This window comes from Phocoena phocoena, chromosome 12 (assembly GCF_963924675.1).
Source record: "Phocoena phocoena chromosome 12, mPhoPho1.1, whole genome shotgun sequence".
NCBI lineage: Eukaryota > Metazoa > Chordata > Mammalia > Artiodactyla > Phocoenidae > Phocoena > Phocoena phocoena.
In genome coordinates, this window is record NC_089230.1 from 26485057 (window position 1) to 26506256 (window position 21200).

General features: G+C 36.6%; 1 protein-coding gene across 1 annotated transcript in view; it reads right to left on the minus strand.

Annotated features, from left to right (window-relative positions):
• The window catches only part of PEX7 (peroxisomal biogenesis factor 7), an 86037-nt gene that overhangs the window by 22354 nt on the left and 42483 nt on the right, over nt 1-21200 (minus strand). The window contains exon 9 of the mRNA XM_065889052.1: nt 1861-1960. Coding sequence (XP_065745124.1) covers nt 1861-1960 — 100 coding nt within the window. The remainder of the gene's footprint in view (nt 1-1860; nt 1961-21200) is intronic.

Below are 21200 nucleotides of genomic sequence, written 5' to 3' on the forward strand. Positions count from 1 at the left end.
ACCACAACGAAGTGTAGCCCCCATTCACCCCAACTGGAGAAAGCCCGGCCACAGCAACGAAGACCCAATGCAGCCAAATAATAATTATAAGCGTTGGTGAGGATGTGGAGAAAAGGGAACCTTTATACACTGTTGGTGGGAATGCAAATTGATGTAGCCACTATGGAAAAAAATATTGGAGATTCCTCAGAAAATTAAAAATAGAACTACTATGTGATCCAGGAATTACACTTCGACGTACTTAACTGAAGAAAGTGAAAACACTAATTCGACATTTGGCTCTCTCCAAGACCTGGGTGAGGAACTGCCATGTGTCACAGAGGCACACGTGCTGCCTCAGGCCACAGTCTGGGGATCATAGAGATGGGTTAACAGAAATATACAAGAAGGAAGATATCTATTTAGGGTCATTTTTTGGGTATTACTGTATTTCAATAGGTACGTTACAACTTTTTTAAACTGGGCTAGCAAACAGGTATAATTATTTTATTAAAAAGTCATCTATAATAAATGTTTTTTTTCAGAAAAAGAACTAGTACATTTAAAGCACATTGTATACACATTAAAGATAATGCCATTTCACCCCTCACTATTTCAATTTGTTCTCTTCTTAGATGCTGTTAAGTCATTTTCAAACAATTATTCTAATGTTAATGAGAATATTCTAATGTCTAATGAAAACATTTTAAACTCAGAATTGTCTTGGACTCCTAAAACAAAAAGAAACCCATGGGCTTCCCTGGTGGCGCAGTGGTTGAGAATCTGCCTGCCAATGCAGGGGACACGGGTTCGAGCCCTGGTCTGGGAAGATCCCACATGCCACGGAGCAACTAGCCCCATGAGCCACAATTACTGAGCCTGCACGTCTGGAGCCTGTGCTCCGCAACAAGAGAGGCCACGATAGTGAGAGGCCCGCGCACCGCGATGAGGAGTGGCCCCCACTTGCCACAACTAGAGAAAGCCCACACACAGAAACGAAGACCCAACACAGCAAAAATAAATAAATAAATTAAAAAAAAAAAAAAAGAAACCCATGTATTCACTTAAACTTAAGAATACAGTATTGAGAAATGTAATTTGCTTTTTGTCTAACTTCTAAAATTTATCATAAATGCATAACTTCTTAGTCATATTGTAGAATTTTCACGTATTACTTTGTTCCATTGATATGTTGTTTTCACATAGTCTGTATTATAAAGCATCTTATCACTCAACACAGTCCAGTGTTTCTGACCTGAGTTTACAATTTTCAAAACAGAAACTGCTTTTTTAAAATACCTGAAGAATATTTAAAATCTAAAATATTGACTCTGAAGTTCTCAAGAGAAAAAAAGGGGGGAAATATGAACTTTAGTAATTAAAACAGCTGCCACTCTCCTCTACTTTGTTCTTCATGTAAAGCCTCTCTTCCAACGTGGGGTGTGGAGATAAGGGTGACAGTCCTGACAGGGCAGTGACCTGCCCATCATCTCAAATGCTTAGCAGGACAGCTGAATCCAGGACCACACACTCTTGGCTCCCACCAACCTCTGGGGACAATCCTTCCTCATTCTATTCTCTTGTTACCCATTGGAAGAGGTCTACAATGTTAAGCACAATACTTTTGGGGAAGTTCCCTTTTCCTCTCAGACAAGTCAATCTCTCAAAAGGAGAGAGGTATGCCAAGTTTCTGGATACCTCTTCTTCCCTAGTATTTCAAATGCTCAAGTTTATACAGCAAAAAAGATCAGGTTTATTAAGTAAATGTACTTTGCCCTGCCCTAAAGGCAAGACTCTTGTTCATAAAAGCAACACATGCCACACGTAGAGCTATTTGTAAACTGTATGGGTAGAAAAAACATGCGGAGATCGATCCATTACCTGAGTAGGACTCTGAAGACTTAAATCTAAACCGCAAGTAAATTCTGTATGATGTTCCACTGTTTCAAGAAGAGGGTCAGGTTTTGAAAAGTTCCAGAATCTGTGACCATAAAGAAAAAGAAATAATTTAAATATTAAAACTACAAAAAATTTTATCTAAGAAAAAATAGATATTTAACATAGCAGATTTCATCAAAACAGGTTCAACCAATACATAAATGCAGAGCCCCACTACTAATGTACATTTAAAAATCTAATAAGGAAAAAAATGTGCTCTTTTCTACTGTATATAAAAAGACAAAAACCAAATGGAATTATTACTCAATCTACCCTTGCAAAAGTTTATTATATTCCCATTAGCATACTCTGTAGGATGGAAGCTTAACACATTTTGTTTGTTTTTTTAAATAGTACGAGGACATTTGAGATGAGAGACACTAGAGTTTTTTAGCAATTTCTAAAAGCATTCATGGCTATAAAATAAGGATATTGGATTACATGAACTCTAACATTTTGTGTTTTTAAATACTACTTCATTTCTCAACAACTGACATGAAAAGATTGCAGGTTTAATTTACATTTCAACAGCAATTCAAAGTCTTTAAAAAGAATCTGTTCTCTTATGAAAATCTCTGCAATTTTGAAACTACCTTTTTTCTGAGGCACGACCTTTCTTATAGAGTCCACGTCAATGTAATTTCTAGCATAAAGAAAAACTGAAATATGTTTTCCTGGGCCAATATTAAGTATTCTATTTATCCTCTATAGACTGGGAGTGGTAATAGTTATCATAATATATCTCTGATTTCTACTGTACAGAGAAGAATTTGGCCCTATTTTCAATGCACAAAATAGTACTTTATGTCTAAAGCTTTATTTGCTCATCATCTTTATTATTTGACTCTAAACACACCACAAAAATGGCATATTCAGAATCATAGAGTCATATCCAATTCAGCTTCCCTAATGATCTACGACATGGAACACACTGAAGGTTTAGCAGATCTCTTTGAAAGAGAGTAAATACACAGAACCAACAGTCAGTTTGTTTAACCTGGTGGTAGTATTTCCCTAATAAATACAGAGTCGGTCTCATTAAGTTTGAAAAGGATTGTTGCTATGGATAATCCACTGTTGGGTACCAGAGAGACAATGAATAAATAGCTCATTTATCAGATTACTGAAATCTACACAATATTTAAAGAGAGTGATTTTACTTTTGAAAATTTTCCTGTCCAAACAAATGAGGGAACAGGCTGCAGTCTCTCTCAGAAATCATAATAGTGGTATCCACTGTCTATGCATATTTGTTCCTTTGGGTCTAGAGACAGAAATTGTACTGAAATCTAATGTTCCAGATTTTGAATAACCAAAAGTAAATATGTAATTGTGTAATTTCATTCCTGAAACATGGTTATTCACTGATTTGCATTATTTGAAACAATAATCAAATGATTTTGTATATACCCACTTTGTTCCAAAAAATATTCAAAATGGTTTTAAAATATGCATCTAATATGGCAAAAATATATAAGTTAAATGAAAAGTAAGGATAGTAAAGTAAATTCAAACCTGCAATGAGACTGGTAAACAAAAATATATTCATGAAGTTGTATATACTTGACAGGGAGGACCTTGAGACGCTAAGCTTTCCATCAGCCAAAGAAGAAAGGGAGACATGATCAGGCCCTGAATTCATAGTGTCTACATCCAAATTGCTCTTGGAAATCTCAGAAGGGAATTCATCCTTGGGAGTTCACAGAGAAGAAACCCTATGCTTAGGTAATGAAGAGCATCCTCAACATCTCTTAAGGAAACACAGAGATGTTGTTTCATGGGCTGTTACTCATGAGTCAATGGCATCACCCCAAAGGGTAGTTTAGCAGTCCCTTCTATGGGAAAGTCAATTTAATCCAGGTATCAGCTCTCTGACTTCATTTGGGATTTAGATTTTATTTCAGTAGAATGGGTTACTCTTTAGACAAACCATAAAGATTGGTTTCTTTTAGAATTTTTTAGGGATAATAAAAAGCAACAAGGATTCATTTATACCCTCCTGACAAGTTCCTAGAAAACAGTTTTTATTGGTATTTTAAGCCAGTTAAAGGATAAGGCTGCACTGAGGACAGGAGAGGTGGGCCTTATGAAAATTAGGTTACCTAATAAGGACATGTGTGAAACCATCCAACTTTAGCTTGAATAAGTGTGACAGGGAAAGTCACACACGCAGGAGGGCTGAAATTCTACTCAAAAAGTCAATTTGAATTTGTGCTAATATATAACTTGATGGGCAGTCACAGCCCCACCCAGTTCCACACCACAGATTCATACCACCCTAATTTTAACATAGGAAAAACTATCAAGTATTTATCTGCATTTTGCAAAAAGAATTTATCAAACAAAACGCATGCTAAAACTCTAAGGTTAGTATTTGGTGAAGGGAGGGCTAGTCTAGTGAATGCCATAAAGGCGCCATTGGTTATGATACCACTTCATAGCTCTGATAGAAACTATGTAATATACAAAGTGTACATTATGCTGCAAAAATGACAGGAGGTTCAGTCCCAGCAGAATAGCTGGCTAGGTGCCTAGACCAGCACTCTTACTGAAAAACACCAAAATCCTACATAATACAGAAAAGCAAACACCACAAAAACTTCACAAAAGCATCAGTGAGGAACACTCAGGTAAAAACTATGGAAACACTGAAACCCAGAGGAGGACGTGGAACTGGAACCCAGCTTTTGCCTTAGAGGGTGTGTGAAATAGGGAGAACCTGAGCTTCAATTTTCTTAACCTCAAAGGGAGGAGCCAGGAAAACCAGAAAAAGCAATATTAATATGAATAATTTTCAGTAAATTAAAATGTCTTATCAAAAAATATCAAGTTGAATACAGTAAATTGCATAAGCTAAACAAGCTGAGAAAACCAAAAGCTGAGCACTATGACTATAAACTGTAACTTGTTTTTTCATCATAAATGGCCTTTTCAATAAATAACAGAAGAAATGTATGTCTTTCCTTCCTCATTCCCACCCTCCAAGGGCAACCACTGTTAACAGTTTGACATGTACACTGCCAGAATTTTTCTATCTATCTCCGTTCAAGTGCCAACAGGAAGGGGTGAACTGTAAGGAGGAGGCGAGCTTTTCTCCAGGTTTTCTCACAACTGCAATTAAGGGAGTGGGCAAGGTCTCTCCGTGCAATCTTCCCCTGGACTCCAGGGCCCCAAAAGTTCTATATATCCGAGAGCCTTCATGCACCTATCACAAGTAAAATGGGCTCCTTTTAATATGGGAGAAGTCAGGCTACATATATCATTAAGTGGTCAAATAAGGCACATTATTTTTAAGTGAAATGTTTGTTTTGGTCCAGCACATATACTACTTGGTGCCTTTTTGTCTCTTTGCTGATGAAATCACTGACTATTTAAGCTCTCTCATGGGAAGTAAATATACTGGACAGGCCTCCAATGATTAAAAATATTACAGAACTGTAGGGACATTTTTCATTTAAATTGGAGATGGAAAGAGAGAAAAATTCATCACAGTACAATGTCTTGGTTGAGTTCCTTTTTGCCTTCTGAATGCACAATTCTTGAACAAAGCAAGCATGTAGCACTGCGTCAAATAAAACACCAAAATTATTTCAAAAATTAAGCTGAAATTACTTTTTACTTGATTAAAATGTAATTTGAAATCTCTATACCAATGCTTTTGAAATTAAGCCTACAGGTGAATTCAGCAGAGGGTTTAAAATATTTTTCAAAGTTCTTCCTTTTTCTTTCCTGTTTTCAACTTGAGTTAGTTATTAACTCTTTGTGAGTCTTTCCTAACTACAAGAAAATGATGGGGAAATGTTTTGGCAACTTTTCAATGCCTTGCATGTACATTAATTTAAATTAGTTATTAATTAGTAATCAGATAGTAATTGTGAGGTTTTTGTTTTCACACTGCTCATAATTTAATTTTTCAGGGACCAGAAGGCATTTTAGGTCCTTTATTAGTAACTCATAGTCATCTAGGGCTTTTGAAATTTTAAGCAAATTGCACCATTGTAATTCCCTCTGTTTGTACTATTTGGGTCCAGCACTCTCTAGAGTGATGAGCAAAAAAATGTAACAATTTCTTTTCTCATTATTTAATTACTTATTCATTCAACAATTTATAAGCCCTAGAATGTGTGAGGTATAAGCACCAAAAGCAAGAGAGACCTGGCCTCAGCCCTTCCACAGCTCACAGTCCAGTGGAGTAGACTGACACTTTTTTTTTAATCACAAAAACACAAATGTAATTGCAATTGACAAATGCCCCAAAAGACAATGCAGAGGGATGTAAGAATGAACTCCCAAGGAAGTGACACTGAGCTGAAATCTGAAGGTTGAGGAGTTAGCCAGGTGGAAAGCAGAGAAAGCAGCTTGGATTTAAGGCGGTAACAGTGAAGATTAAGAAAGGTTCATGGACTGGAGATAAATTTAGGCAGAAGAATTAATAGGACAGAAGAAATCAAGAATGATTCCCATGTTTCTGTCTTCTATCATAATACTTACAATGCTTCCATGCATTTATTTATTTATAGATCTATTTTCCTCTAATAGGCACCAAGCTCCTTGAATTCAAGGACAGTATCCTATTTGTATCTCTTACATGTATAAAAGTATCTGTCTGACACATGGACACCCAAAGAATAGTTCATGAAAGGATGAATAAAAAAATTAAGTGAGGATATTAAGGACAAGATAGATAACTAAGGCCAACCTCACAATAAGGTAACTTTTAAATCACCTTTTGATGTGGTTCCCAAATGATGGACCAAAAACTCCTTATACCAGACATTCAGAAAATACACATTCCCCAGCCTTGCTGAGGAATTTTTTCCTGAAAATTCCAGTTGACTGGGTCTGAAAGGAATCCAGAAAGCTTTTCACAGGAAATGTTGATGCTCAACCAGCTAGGTTTGGGAATCACCATCCAAAGCAGTACTTCTCAAACTTAAATTATTTCAAGATACAGATCTGATAAATTCCCATCAGAAACAGTAGTGATTTCAGGCAGAAGGTGAGGCCAATAGGGCAGTGGTTCTCAACCTTGACTATACTGGAATCAACCGAGAAACTTAAAAAAAATACTGACCTTGACCTTGAGCACTATTCCTAGAAATCCTGATTTAATTGGCCCGGGGTACTCTGGGAGGTGCAAACATTCTCCAGGTGATGTAATGTGCAGCCCAGGTTGAGAGTCTGACCCCCAGGGGGCGCATTACCCATTAATTGGGAATCACTGATCTCAAACTGAAGTTTGCATTAGAGTCACCTGGAGGGCTTGTTAAAACCAGATTCAGAAGTTCTGGAGTGTGGCTTGAGAATTTGCTTCAGAAACAAGTTCCCAGGTGAAGCTGATATTGCTGGTCTTAAGCCCACACTTTGAGAATCACTGATTACTGGTGGTAACAAATTACTGGGAAGAATTTATTAATAACCTGTCAGTGTATTAACAGCTGTTAGTTCCAGCTTACCAATAATAAAGAACAAAGATGATCCAAAACTGACTCCTTCACTTTACCCAATCCATCCTCAGCAACAGACTGACAGTTTACACAGTGCTTTCTCATTCTCTTGTACTGCTTTTGATCAGCACAAAAACTTATCAAGGTAGATATACAGGGTATAATTATTCTCACTTCAGACATGAGGAGAATATGGTCAAAGAAATTAAGCAATTCATGGTGACACAGCTAATTAACGACAGCCCCAAGGCACGAGACACTACTGGCTTCAAGTCCAGTACATTCTACTGAAAGATGCTCCCATTCCCTTTTTCTCTAGGCCTGGGCCATGCCAGGGAATCTGGAATACAGCTGGGAAGGATCTGGGACTCTTCAGGTGGTTTTGATTAACATCCTGAAAATTCAAATGAACTGGACCAAGTCAGGCTTCCCCCAAACTCCTCAAACTCCATAGAAAATTTCATAAACCAAAGCCCACACCAAAACTCCATTAGCCTGCCAATTTACATTCAAAACCAATACCCCAAGGAATTCATGAATTAGAATAAACCTGCATTCCCATGGCAAGAAGCATAGGAATTTTCCTTTCTCTCTTCTAATATTTTTGTATGTGCACTTACTGCATCCTCTCATCTACCTTGCTGTCTCTTCCTAACCTGGGTATCACTCAGCTGATCAGCTCTTTTTGTAACCTCAGAGATTCCCGTCCTTTTGAAGTCACAAGCCCCTGAGTAGAACACATGAAATCATGGCCTTATTATTTTATCATCTGTATCACTTTTGGAGGGGATTAAAAAAATAGAAATTGTAGACTATCGAAACAATTTTTTAAAGAGGTAAACTTTCATTAATTAATTCAAAAATGCTTATTGAGTGCTAATGCTCATTTAAATGATTAGACTGGAGAGTTATTTGTGGTTTTTTTTGTTTTTGGAACTGGTAATAACAAAAATAAAGTTTAAAACAGAAAAATATTAATTGCCTGCTAAATGAAGAATATATGATTACTTTTGAAGAATTACTTAACAATTTTCACAGATGACTTTTAGAACACTGAATTACAGATATCCGGAAACCATACCATATTTACAAACTTTCAGGGTTAAATATGATAAAATTCTAGACTTAAGCTTCTTTCTCTAAATGAATTAATAATAATATTTCAATTAAGATTTTAATTAGATCAGTATTTCAGATGGGCTGACTCTACTTCATCACAATAAACATTAAGCCCAGGAACCATACGCCACAAGGCCTAGAGTACTTTGACAAATTAAAGAAAACCATTAAAAGAAGGCTTGTTCTGAAAGTATTTATGGCTGCGATCCATAGGGATGCAGATGACTTTCTGAAGAATGCCACACCTCAACAAGAGGAGATAAAGGAAAAAAGAAAAACTCACACTGGGTTTGTTTACTGCTTACTGGTACAAATTGAAGAACCATGAAATAATTTCGCAGTAAAGTTCCAAACAAATATCTGACTAAAAAAGAAACTAAAACAGAAATGGTAACAACGCTATCTACTCATGAAGTAGTTATCAGTATCTCAGGGATAAGAATAGTCTATGTACATCTCAACTGTAACTGGTGCCAACATGTGAGCACCTGGAGCAGAAGAGCAGTTCACAGAAGTACAGACGATAACGTGATTAACACGATCAGATGAGGCTGCAGTGGAACCTCACTCCACACCTCAGTGCTGAAGAACATTAAACTCACAGCAGCCGCCTGCCTGTGCTCTGGTCATTGATTAGCTCTATAACCATGAAATACTTAATGTCTTCACCTCAGCAGCTAAGCATTTGTGAATAAACCCACTCGGGTTTTTCAGGCCGTGAAATGTCTGCACAGATTACAAGGATCTCCTTTGTCGAACAAATCTCTCCTCAGAGGGGGATGGATACAGTGAAGGGGGTGAGGGGAAGAAGACAGACATGAATAAGGGTGGGACAGAGAAAAACAGAGACAGAGCAGACCAAGTAATTCTGTTTCTTTTCCGGTGATTGGACATGAAAGCTTAAGGGAAAAAAAGAGGAATGATGAAGCAGGCATTTGGAGTAAAGCAGTTTCAGTAGTTTCCTTAGGTTCTGCTACACTCCTAGCCTTGGACTCTGAGGGATCCCATATGTTGAGAAATATTCCCCTTTTCTATTGAAGCTAGTTCAAGATGGTTACTGTTTTACACACACATGCACGCACACACACACACACACACGATCTAATAGTGAAGAAAGAAAAGGGACGATGCTGAATTTTGTTTAAGATGAAAACAGATTAATAATTGTTTTTTATTCTCCGTATAGTTCATTCTATTAGGTCAAATCTCTAAGAATTCAGTTTTAGAACGTTTAGTATTCCCACATTCTACACTGGGGTTTCAGGACAGCCCTCAAGGATGAATTATTTATCCCTGAGTTCTCAGGGGACAGAGTAAACGACTAAGAGCTGACAGGTAGTACCCCACTGATCTAAATAAAGAGACTGACTATGCATGCAAGTCACTAAGAGAGGAAAACAGTGAGGTTCCCTGCTCTATAACTTTTTTCTTAAAAACCATAATTGCACAGATTAGAGTCCATTACTTCTACAAGGTTCATGACAAAGAGCAGTTCACCTCAAAGGCAATCACTTTCAATTCGTTCAGCTGTTTCTTCTGATATTTTAGTCCATATTTTCTAAATAATACACACACAGAATTCACTGATTATTTTCATTTTCAGATTTTATCTTCTGACTTCCTACTATGGAAGATGAGGCAAAGCAACACTTACATTAGATGTTGTACAAATATATACAACAAAATCCACTCAGTTGCCTTTTGACACTGCACAACACACTTTTAAAATTATAATGCAAATTAACTGACAAAATCCATAAAATTTCTGTTGGAACTAATCAGCACAATTCAGAGTTCAAAGCGGTGACTCCTACTGCATTAAGCTAAGGCTTAACATTCCTCACTCCTTTATTTATTTACTTATTTATTTTTTTATTTATACAGTATCCCAGAGTGGCCTTTTTTTTTTTTAAACATCTTTATTGGAGTATAATTGCTTTACAATGTTGTGTTAGTTTCTGCTGTATAACAAAGTGAATCTGCTATATGTATACATATATCCCCATATACCCTCCCCCTTGCATCTCCCTCCCACCCTCCCTATCCCACCCCTCTAAATGGTCACACAGCACCGAGCTGATCTCCCTGTGCTATGCGGCTGCTTCCCACTGTCTATCTATTTTACATTTGGTAGTGTATATATGTCGGTGCTACTCTCTCCCTTCGTCCCAGCTTACCCTTCCCCCTCCCCATGTCCTCAAGTCCATTCTCTACAACTGCATCTTTATTCCTTTCCTGCCCCTAGGTTCTTCAGAACCTTTTTTTTTTTTTTAGATTCCATATATGTGTGTTAGCATACGGTATTTGTTTTTCTCTTTTTGACTTACTTCACTCTGTATGACAGACTCTAGGTCCATCCACCTCACTACAAATAACTCAAATTCATTTCTTTTTATGGCTGAGTACTATTCCATTGTATATATGTGCCACATCTTCTTTAACCATTCATCTGTCGATGGACACTTAGGTTGCTTCCATGTCCTGACTATTGTAAATAGTGCTGCAATAAACATTGTGGTACATGACTCTTTTTGAATCATGGTTTTCTCAGGGTATATGCCCAGTAGTGGGACTCCTGGGTCATATGGTAGTTCTGTTTTCAATTTTTTAAGGAACCTCCATACTGTTCTCCATAGTGGCTATATCAATTTACATTCCCACTAACAGTGCAAGAGGGTTCCCTTTTCTCCACACCCTCTCCAGCATTTATTGTTTGTAGATTCTTTGATGATGGCCATTCTGACCAGCGTCCTCACTCCTTTTAGATCTATTTCTTCATGTGCTTGCATTAGGTTTTGAATTAGACATGGATTTGATGTGATTCTTAAAGAAAAATGTTAGTACTAAATAATTCTGAAAAACATTCTGCAGTTATCAATCAAAGTATTTAAAATCCAAAGTCTTACACATTTTTTCTAATTAATGTGTATTGTTTCATTTTATAGGAAATTATTTTCATTTTTCACCTGGCATTTAACTAGCAAAGTTAAGTTTCACTTCATCAAAAGATATTTCCAGTATGAGAATAATTACCTTAAGAATTTTCTAATTTAAACAAGTCAAATGGAAAAAATCTTTGGGGACATATCAACGGACTTGGGAGTTACTGGTTCATACCTACAAATATCTTAAGCATTACGAATATAAAGCTTAAAGAGATTTAACAGTAAAGTGCATATTACAATTGACTGTAGAAAAAAATAAAACATCTTTCTGTAACTTTAGTTAACAATCAGGATACCAATAAAAGATTCCAAGTTTTGTTCAACAGTAAAATTTTGCAATCTAGCCATTACTGAGTTAAATACAAGAGAACAGCAAGTTTTCTCCTTGAAAAATATCATTTTCTTATCTCAATAGGACTTTCTGTTTTAAATTTGGTTTTATTACTTACTACTTCAAACATAAAGTGAAAACCTCATTTAAATACAATCTTTTGCAGGCTTTTAAGATCAGAGTGACCAAAGGATATCATATATTTTCATATAATTTAAATTCACTTATATTTATAAACAATTATTTAGTGCATCCATGCCCCGGATGCCAGGGACAAAACAAGGAAACAGATAAGTCCTACCCTGTAATCAGGCAACATGCTTTATTAACATAAAATATATTTGGTACTAAAATATCCTTGCAAGAATTAAACAAAGGTGTGAATGCAAATATTCACACTATTAAAAAGGAAACCAAAGACAACTACATTAAGATGCTTTCTTAATATCAGTGATGAAGTTTAGTGAACCTTTGCTACAAAGCAAAAAATGTGATAGAGTTACAAAGACATTTGTATCTAAGATGTCTGAAAGGTATGGAACATTAAACAACTCTTGGATCATTTTAAGAATACAGTCGTAGTTCCTACAAATATTAACAGTTAGTATCATATCATTAGCCACACAATTTCTTGTGGTTTGAAGAACAAATGTAGAGGAATTAAAAGCAACTATCTTAAAAGATGAAGTAAAATGATCATTTGAAGCCTGCACAGGAGCTCACATTCAGCCACATTTCTTAACTATTTACTTTAACTGACCTTTTTTTGTGAGTAAGGGGGACTAGGTAAAGTTGAAATGAAAGGTTTGTGAGACAGAGTACATATTCAGCTATACTATCTGTTTACTTTGGCTGACCTTTTTTTATGGATAAGGGGAAGAAAAAGAAGTATCTGCTAGTGGAAATCTCTGTGCTAATAATCATAAGGATCAAAAAAAGCCCATCATGCACACCAAAGTAAAGACACTTACTGTATAAAGGCAAATCCCACGAGAGTAAATGTGACAAAGATAAAAGGTATTTCTTTGTCTGCTGCTTTGTTAGGCTTCTAAATTTACCACAATCCACCTAAAGGCCATTTTCACACTTTTGCAACATAATAAAGCTATTTATCTTATTTTACAATTAAACATTATAATTAAATATCACATTTAATAATTAACTTAAAGGTATTGATAGTAAGAAACATTTTCAGCATCTTATTTTACATGAGCAAATACAGCTTATTTTTCTCTCAAATGTTTTTATTTTGAATTACCAACACACAGAAAAATTCAAAGAGTAATATACTGAACATCCATATACCCTTCATCTAGATTTACCAGTTGTTAAAATTTTGCCACATTTGCTTTATCTTTCTCTCTCTACACATACGTATATAAAATACTATCTGCTGAGCTATCTAAAAATAAACTACAGACAACATGACTTGAGTCTTTTAGTGATTCTGCTTGTTTTCAGCAATTTCGATCAGAAATATGAGCCCTAGGCTTACAAGATGTTTTCAGGTATCAAGTAACATAAAAAGACTGGAAATAGAAGATCTAGGTTCAAGTTGACTCTATGTGACATCAGCCAGTCTTTCTCTCTCTCTGAGTCAACTGTCCTCTGGATAAAACGAGCACACGCCCCACAGCAGTGTTGTGTGAAAATATAAGTTAGACCCAGATAACCAAAACTAAGAAGTTAAATGTAAGAACAGATATTGATGTGGAAGGATTTTCAGCATAATAAAGACTCATCTTCTCTTGGCCCTATCCCACTCAGTGTTCCGACTGCCTGAAATCCAATCCAATCGGGGCACTTCTGACACTGGAGGAAGGGGAGCCAATTCCTAACTGTAGGGACTATCATTGCCATTGCAGGACCTTATGCCTGGTCCCTGCCCACCAAATACCAGTATTGTCTTCCACCATTGCCACAAAATCAAATATGTCCCCACTAAGAATTACTGAAGGTGTAACTTAAAGTGTAAGTGTAACTAGGAAAACATACACGTTAAGCCTTAAGCCCTTTTACCTCCATATAAATAAATGGGTAAGAATGTTCTTCTAGAAGCCCATGGAGACAATGTGAAAGTTCTAGAAATCTAAGATGCCCTGAAGAGAAAAAACATTCTGCCAAGGGGGCAGAAAGCCCCTGAAAGGAGAGGAGATAGAGAATGCTTAAGTAAAGTTTACGTGGTGTATACCTTTCCTTTCTAGACATTTTTCAATGAAAATGTAGATATATGCACATATAATTACAGAAGTTTTAAAAAAATCAATAATTATTAAGATAGCAATGGGCTTCCCTGGTGGCGCAGTGGTTGAGAGTCTGCCTGCCGATGCAGGGGACACATGTTCATGCCCCGGTCTGGGAAGATCCCACATGCCGCGGAGCAGCTGGGCCCGTAAGCCATGGCCACTAAGCCTGTGCGTCCGGAGCCTGTGCTCCGCAACGGGAGGGGCCACAAGAGTGAGAGGCCTGCGTACTGCAAAAAAAAAAAAAAAAAAAAAAAAAGATAGCAAGCATCTAGGTCTAGGGCCAGTCCCAGCAGAGTGCTGGAGCCAGCTCATACTGGCTTGTGAGAGCTGGATGCACACATCTCTTCCCGACCCCATGCTTACTGACATCATATCACACAGGTAGCTTGATACTGCCCTGGTGGGGGTATTGACACCACTGAACTCCTATCTCAAACACTACACATCAGGCTCCCCCCACCCACCTAAAGAGCTGGTTGTTAAATATCTATCAGCACACCACTGGTCAGCCCTCACTGTGTTTTATGTTGAATAATAAATTGTTAGTAAACTCAAAAGGTGTCATTATCAGGTCTACACACAAGAGAAGCATTGATAAAATACTCTTACCTTGTATTTATATTTTTAGAACTCAGAGCTAGAACTATGAATGTAAAAGTTATGTATTGGAGAACATGTTGACAAAAAGTTTCACACTGTCACTAAGAAACTGAACTCCAAGGAGGCAGGGGCCAACAAAAGGCCAGGTTGAGGCTGCCTGTTTTGTTGTCGTAAAATAAAAATTATCTTACCCTTGAAGACTAGAGCTGAAATGGGCCTCAACCCCAGAGATGCTCTTCTGTCACCATCCATTCTGGCGATAATAATAATGACTATAGTAGCAAACACTTGTATAGCATTTACAATGTGCCAGAATTTGTGTATATTAACTCACCTAATCCTCACAGTAATCTTAATGCAGTAGGTACTATCGCTATCTCCATTTTGCAGATGAGGACATTGAGCCACACAGTTTTAAAATAACTTGTTCAAGCTTATACAGAGAGTTAAAGGCAGTCTGGCTTCATAGTCTGTGGCCCTAACTCCTGTTACCCGGGAATGTGCCAACCCAGAGTTAGTCCCTTCAACATGTATCTCTCATTACCCCACATCTATTTTTGTGACTACATATCTCCCACTACGTCAACACAACTGACATGCTCGGGGTTCCTTTGTGTGCTTCTATTTCTCTTTAAGCCTTTGCTTTTATCATTTCCTCAGCAAGATATTCCAAACTGTCTACCACAGTGGCTGACAGATAACAGCCATTCTGTAAAATATGCCTGAATTTTAAAGCAGAGTACAGCTGTATCATTTTAGATCCAAAAAAGGAGCTTAACAGTTGAGTTGGAAACATTAAAATTGCTGGTATGGGCAAAGAGTTTCAAATCATACAAACTGTAGATGAGTACAGTTTGAAAACACTGGAATTAAAATTCACTTCATATTTTTCTTGCCAAAAAAAATCTGTAAGTCTAAAAAAAAAAGCCTGCTATTTGGTTTATTATTACCAAAGACCACTGATTTTAAAATGTTTTAAAGGTTAGAATATTTATAAAAGTATCATGAAACAGAAGAGTGTTACTCTGTTTGAGGCTAAACTAATCGTTTTAGCTTTAGCAATTTATGAAAGCTATATCTTTATCTGAGAAATATTTGCTACAACACGGAAGAGACAAAATGTTCTTCCTAATGAAGAAACATAATTATAGCTTTTATTTTTGTTTGGCTGTCATATATACCTGGTTTGTTGATTTCTGCCTGTGTTTATGAAATGATCTACTCGGTACAAAATCAAACACTAGCATTTAGAACTCAAACCATACTTAGGTGTGGCTGGTACAGCAAACACGGCTTGATAGAAGAAGCAGTAACCTAATGGAAAGTACATCGGAAGAAAGATAATGTGCTAAAATCTATGACGATAACATTCATAAAAGAATGGAAATAATCCACTCTGAAATATTTTAAATTTAGTAGTATCTTCAGTGAAGTTTAGAAAGAACCAATGTGTATTTTTACAGAATATATTGCCCATCAACTGAAGAGAGTTCTGGTATTTTTTTCCAAAAGGTTGGAATTTTTATTGAACCTAAACCATACAAAATAATTTCAAATATGTTGTATACATTACTTTCTAGATCTTTATTACTTACTTGATGAAGCAGAATGAACTACTATACAGCTAAAGGACTTAAAGATTTTCCCTATTAGATATGATAATAGATCCATGTAAAAAAATATGGAACTTGCAATTTATAAAACTAAAATATCCATCATAGTGTCGGTTTTGATATAATGCCCACCATATAAACTATTTTAAAAGCTTAAAAAAATAAACAAAATATAAATTAGCAAGTAAATGAAAACTTATATTTGAAGAGTTTACGTTACAAAAACTAGCCATACAGAATCTAGAGTGATAGCTGTATAATTATCAGTGCTAAAAATTAAACAGGTTACTGTTGGTCTTATGTCTCAAATCATTTTTGTTTTAAAATAATTTTTCTGCCACTAAAAATATCATCAATCCACTGAGATTTAAAATTCTTCAGAGGATAAATTTAACTCATATCACATGGTGTAAAAATCTACCCAAAATGCACCTTTTCTGACCTTTCTAATGAGTGGTCACCACACAAAAGTAATGAGAGACTAAACTCACACAAGGCATTAGTACAATTAAAAGTCATATTTTCAACATGTGATGAGAGGTACAAATATGCATACATACACACATACATTCAAAAATTAAAGTTTTTCAAATCATTTTGCTTTCTTTTCTCTATTCATTTCCCTTTGCATAAGAAAGTCTTTGATAATACTACATTGGAATATATGATTAGTAGCCCCAGTTACATTTAGTATGAAGGTGGAACAGTAATAGTAGCTATAAAGTATGTTAAAATTAAAATCCTATTTCTGGAAGTAAAATGATGTCGCTTCTATATACTGCCAGTGAAGCAATTTGGTTTAAGTTTTCTTACTCCACTTCATATTGGGAAAATGTTTACCAATTTTGTAGGAGAAAAGGAGAACAGGTTTCAGACTTGACTAGAGATACTGTTCTCATTAACTGAGACAAATAACGTAGATAAATAAGCAAGCCTTGCAGAGGGAAGGAAGGGAAGAAATAAAGAGCTCAGAGTGAGATGCTTGTTTGGACACTAGGTACCTGAATCCAGCATAGAGCTGAATAACTGCACCTGAAGCTCTCAGCAGAGGTCAGAGCTGGAAAAGAGGGGTGGGCATTATCACTTAGAATGGACAAGTAAAAAAGTACTAAGCCAGAGTCTGCCAAGTTTAAGGGGGAGAGAAAGATTCCATGATGAAGTACAAAAAGGAAGGGTCAGGGAGGATGAGAAAAAAGAAGAAGAACATGGAATCCCTGGGATAAGGAGTTTCAAGAAGGAAGGTGTGATCAACAATTTGAAATACAGCAGCGAGGTCCAGTATGACAGGTCCTGACAAGTGGACTGGATGTGGTATTACTGAGGTCAATGATGGCTTTTGCCAGAACAATTTCAGTAAAGAAGTGTGGCCAAAGCCAGCTGTGGGCTTAGGAGTAAATGGACATATGGCCATAAGTGCCTAGGACTATATGCTTTCAAGGGTCCACAAAAATGTCTAAGAGCTGAAAATTAAAATCAATTTTTAATTAAGTGTATATAAATTAATATTATTAACTGCTAAGTTTTATATTAAACATTTCATTCCATTTGAAGACAATTTTTAAGTTAGAGTTTTTCACTTCACAAAAATTCCTAAGTAAGCATAATAATTGCCAAGAAATCATAATCAATCATAAGTGAGCCACTCACTGCCAAATGACTTCAAAAGCCAAAGTCTAAAAATCTTTTCAAGATAATTAGCCCTGTTTAATCAGTGATGTGGATCCGTTTTACAGATTCAAATGATATAGGGTAAGACCTCCAAGCAGAGCACCCTAGGACTGCAGAGCTTTTATGGCCTTGGTGAATGGAGCTTAAGGCGACACTAAAAGCTTGGCTAAGAAGGAAAGAAAACTTAAAGGAAAATACAGGATAAAGGAAGAAGTTACAGGCTGAGGAGAAAGTCAGTAGAGAGTTGGAGACTGAGGATATAACAGAGAGAATAGGTAATTTAATGGAACAAAGTGCTGAAGGACACAGAAGTGTATGGGGTTAAGAGCACTCGTGCAAGACTTCTAAATAGCAGAGGAGGAACGGATAGGTAGAGATTTAAATAAGTTTACAGACTTGCAGTGAAAATAGATAATCTGTGCTTGCATCCTACAGTAATTTTTTTAAAGAGAGAGATATGGTTGTTTGTTGAAAGTGCAGGGAATAGGGTTGGTGGGGGGTGGCCTGAGAAGAGAAGCAAAGGTTGGAAACCGAGATAAAGAATTAGCACAGTATTTTCAAGTATGTTCTCTTATGCAAGTTCTTATAATCACCTTGCAAGCTTATGAGGATATTACTAATTCCATTTTACATAGTAAAGAAACCTGAACTCTAAGTTATATAGAAAAATTGCCTATTTGAAGTCTTTTTCAACTATGTTTAAGATCTCATATTACCTAATTATCATCTCAATTTTTCCAAATGCTTACAAATCTAGCTGTAATGGTTTTGATCTTGTAGTATGTCACAGAACCATGACCTAAGCCATCTCTCTCTCCCCAGAAGCACTAAACATCTATCCCCCAATCTCCAGTCTTGCTCAGAATTCAGGAAAGAATCAAAGCCTAATTTTTAAAAGTGGAGAGAAAAAAAATCTATAAAAATACTGAATCACTATGTTGTACACCTGAAACTAATATAATATTATAAATCAACTATACTTCAATAAAAAGTGGAGGGAATATTAAGACGCCGAGCCAAAAACTGTAATGATTTCTGAGCATAGTTAGGTACCTACAAGATTTTAGAGTACTGCAGTTTGCATTCAAAAGCCCAGTTTTAACATATTCCCGAGTTAAACCTACATCAACAAAGGTAAGGCATTTCCCAACTGGGTGTTTTAGGATACTTAAGTATATAGATAAAACAGGGAGTGGTCAGTAGGATTAAGATCATAATGACAATCCTGAAAAGAAAGAATAAGTAGTCACTAGGTTTTCCCCTTTAATTAGAAACAGAACAGTGAAATGGATTTAAAATGTCAAAAGGTTAATGCTCCCACCTCAGTTGTCAAGACTTTTGCAATCAGCTTTAAACACCAGAAAAGACTTTGAAATCCGAGAACTACATTCTATACTCGGAAATCCCTTTTGAGCCCACAGGTGACACTATGTAAGAGAGAAGATTACAAGTTCACTCTTGGGGCTTCCCTGGTGGCACAGTGGTTGAGAGTCCTCCTGCCGATGCAGGGGACAAGGGTTCGTAGCTCCGGTCCGGGAAGATCCCACGTGCCGCAGAGCGGCTGGGCCCGTGAACCATGGCCGCTGAGCCTGCGCGACCGGAGCCACAACAGTGAGAGGCCCGTGTACAGAAAAAAAAAAAAAAAAAAAGTTACAAGTTCACTCTTCATCTTGCTCAGCCTACCTGGAGGGTCTCACATTACTGGCCACCCACATCTGGTTGATATCCTCGCCAGCAGTTTCTCTGACATACTGCATGTTCTGGGATCTCCTCCTGTTTTGGGTGGGCTGTTCCCTTCTTCCTTCCAACATTAATTCCCTCCTGAAGACAGTTTTTTTGTATTGTTTTGTTTTTGTTTTTTTGCTTTTCTTTCTCTAAACTTATCGTTCTTTGATTGATGCATTCCTATGGACCAAACCACCAGTAAGTTAATGGTCTTCAAAGCCATATTTACAGCCCTAACCTCCAGCCAATGATCTAGCTCCAGAGATGCACTTTGGAAAAGATTGGGGTGGGTGGTGAACAACTGATAAGTTTTCTTCCTGTCTGCCAGGTTGCCATTTTTTGGCTCCCATGCTAAAAATTCTATAACCACTCCATACTATTTTATACAGACTATTAAAGAATAAAACTTGTTATGGTACCCTTTTAATTGAGAGCTGGAAGACAGTGTGATTATACTTCCCAGTTTGTCTGCCTGCTTGTATTGGATCAGTCAAAAAAACCAAGTTAGAGCATGTAATTTCTCCCAAGGCATTGTTGTAATTTATTGTTATTCTACACTAACAAAGTTACATAGCTTCTGCCATATCAAATACTGACTCAGAAGTAAAGGGGAGAGGAATTCTGGGTACTTCGAAGCAATGAGGTCATGTACATCCAAACCTCTTAGTGTATCCTCACAAAAACCAATGCAGAACAACAAAAAGAACAAATAAAACTACATAAAACTCAGGCTTCAACATATCCAAACTTGTAATTACACGTAAAAAAACAAAACAAAACAAAAAAATCCCCCAGAATCCCAATGTGCATTCTCCCATGTTCCAGATCCAAGCTTTATTGGACAGCAAGGGCAATTTAGGAAAAACTGAATAGAACAGAGAAGAGCTAGGATAAGGTTTAAAACTGATTTAGAGCCACCACCATCCTATGAGTGAAAATAGTGAAAAAAGCCTAGCATAGAGTAGAGTACAGATTTTAAAGTATATAGGACACAAGGAGTTATTTTAGGAAGTTAATAGTTTAAAGGGAAAAGAGGATTAAAAGGAAGGAAACGTACCAATCCCAAACCATCAATCCTGTACATGGATATGCAGAAACACATAAAGTCTTAATCTATTTTTAAAAAAACATAAAAATAAAATGGATACCATAAACTCAAACATTTCACCTGACAAAAGACCACCTCAAAAAAATAAATAGCAAAGTGTAAGAAAAACTGTAATATAACATTCTAAACGGAATTAATATCTCTAAACAAGCATCTGGGGACAGGAAGGAAAAATAATTGACCTAGATCAGTATGGTATAATAAGAAATATATTTGATCTTGGTCCGCAGTTCCTGGCACAGAGCTCCTAAAACCCCTGGAAGTTCCTGAATGATAGGAATGTCTTCTGTTATTCATAAGGAGTCCCTCTGGAACACACCTGAGTTTATGCTAATGAGGTGACTTAGGATGGAGTCCTTACATAGTCTCATGTGTTTAGAGGGCTGGAATTTTCAGCTCCATCCACTGAACTCCCAGAGAAGAGGGAGGGCTGGAAATTGAGCTCTATAAAAACTCTTGAACAAGGTTTGATGAGCTTCAA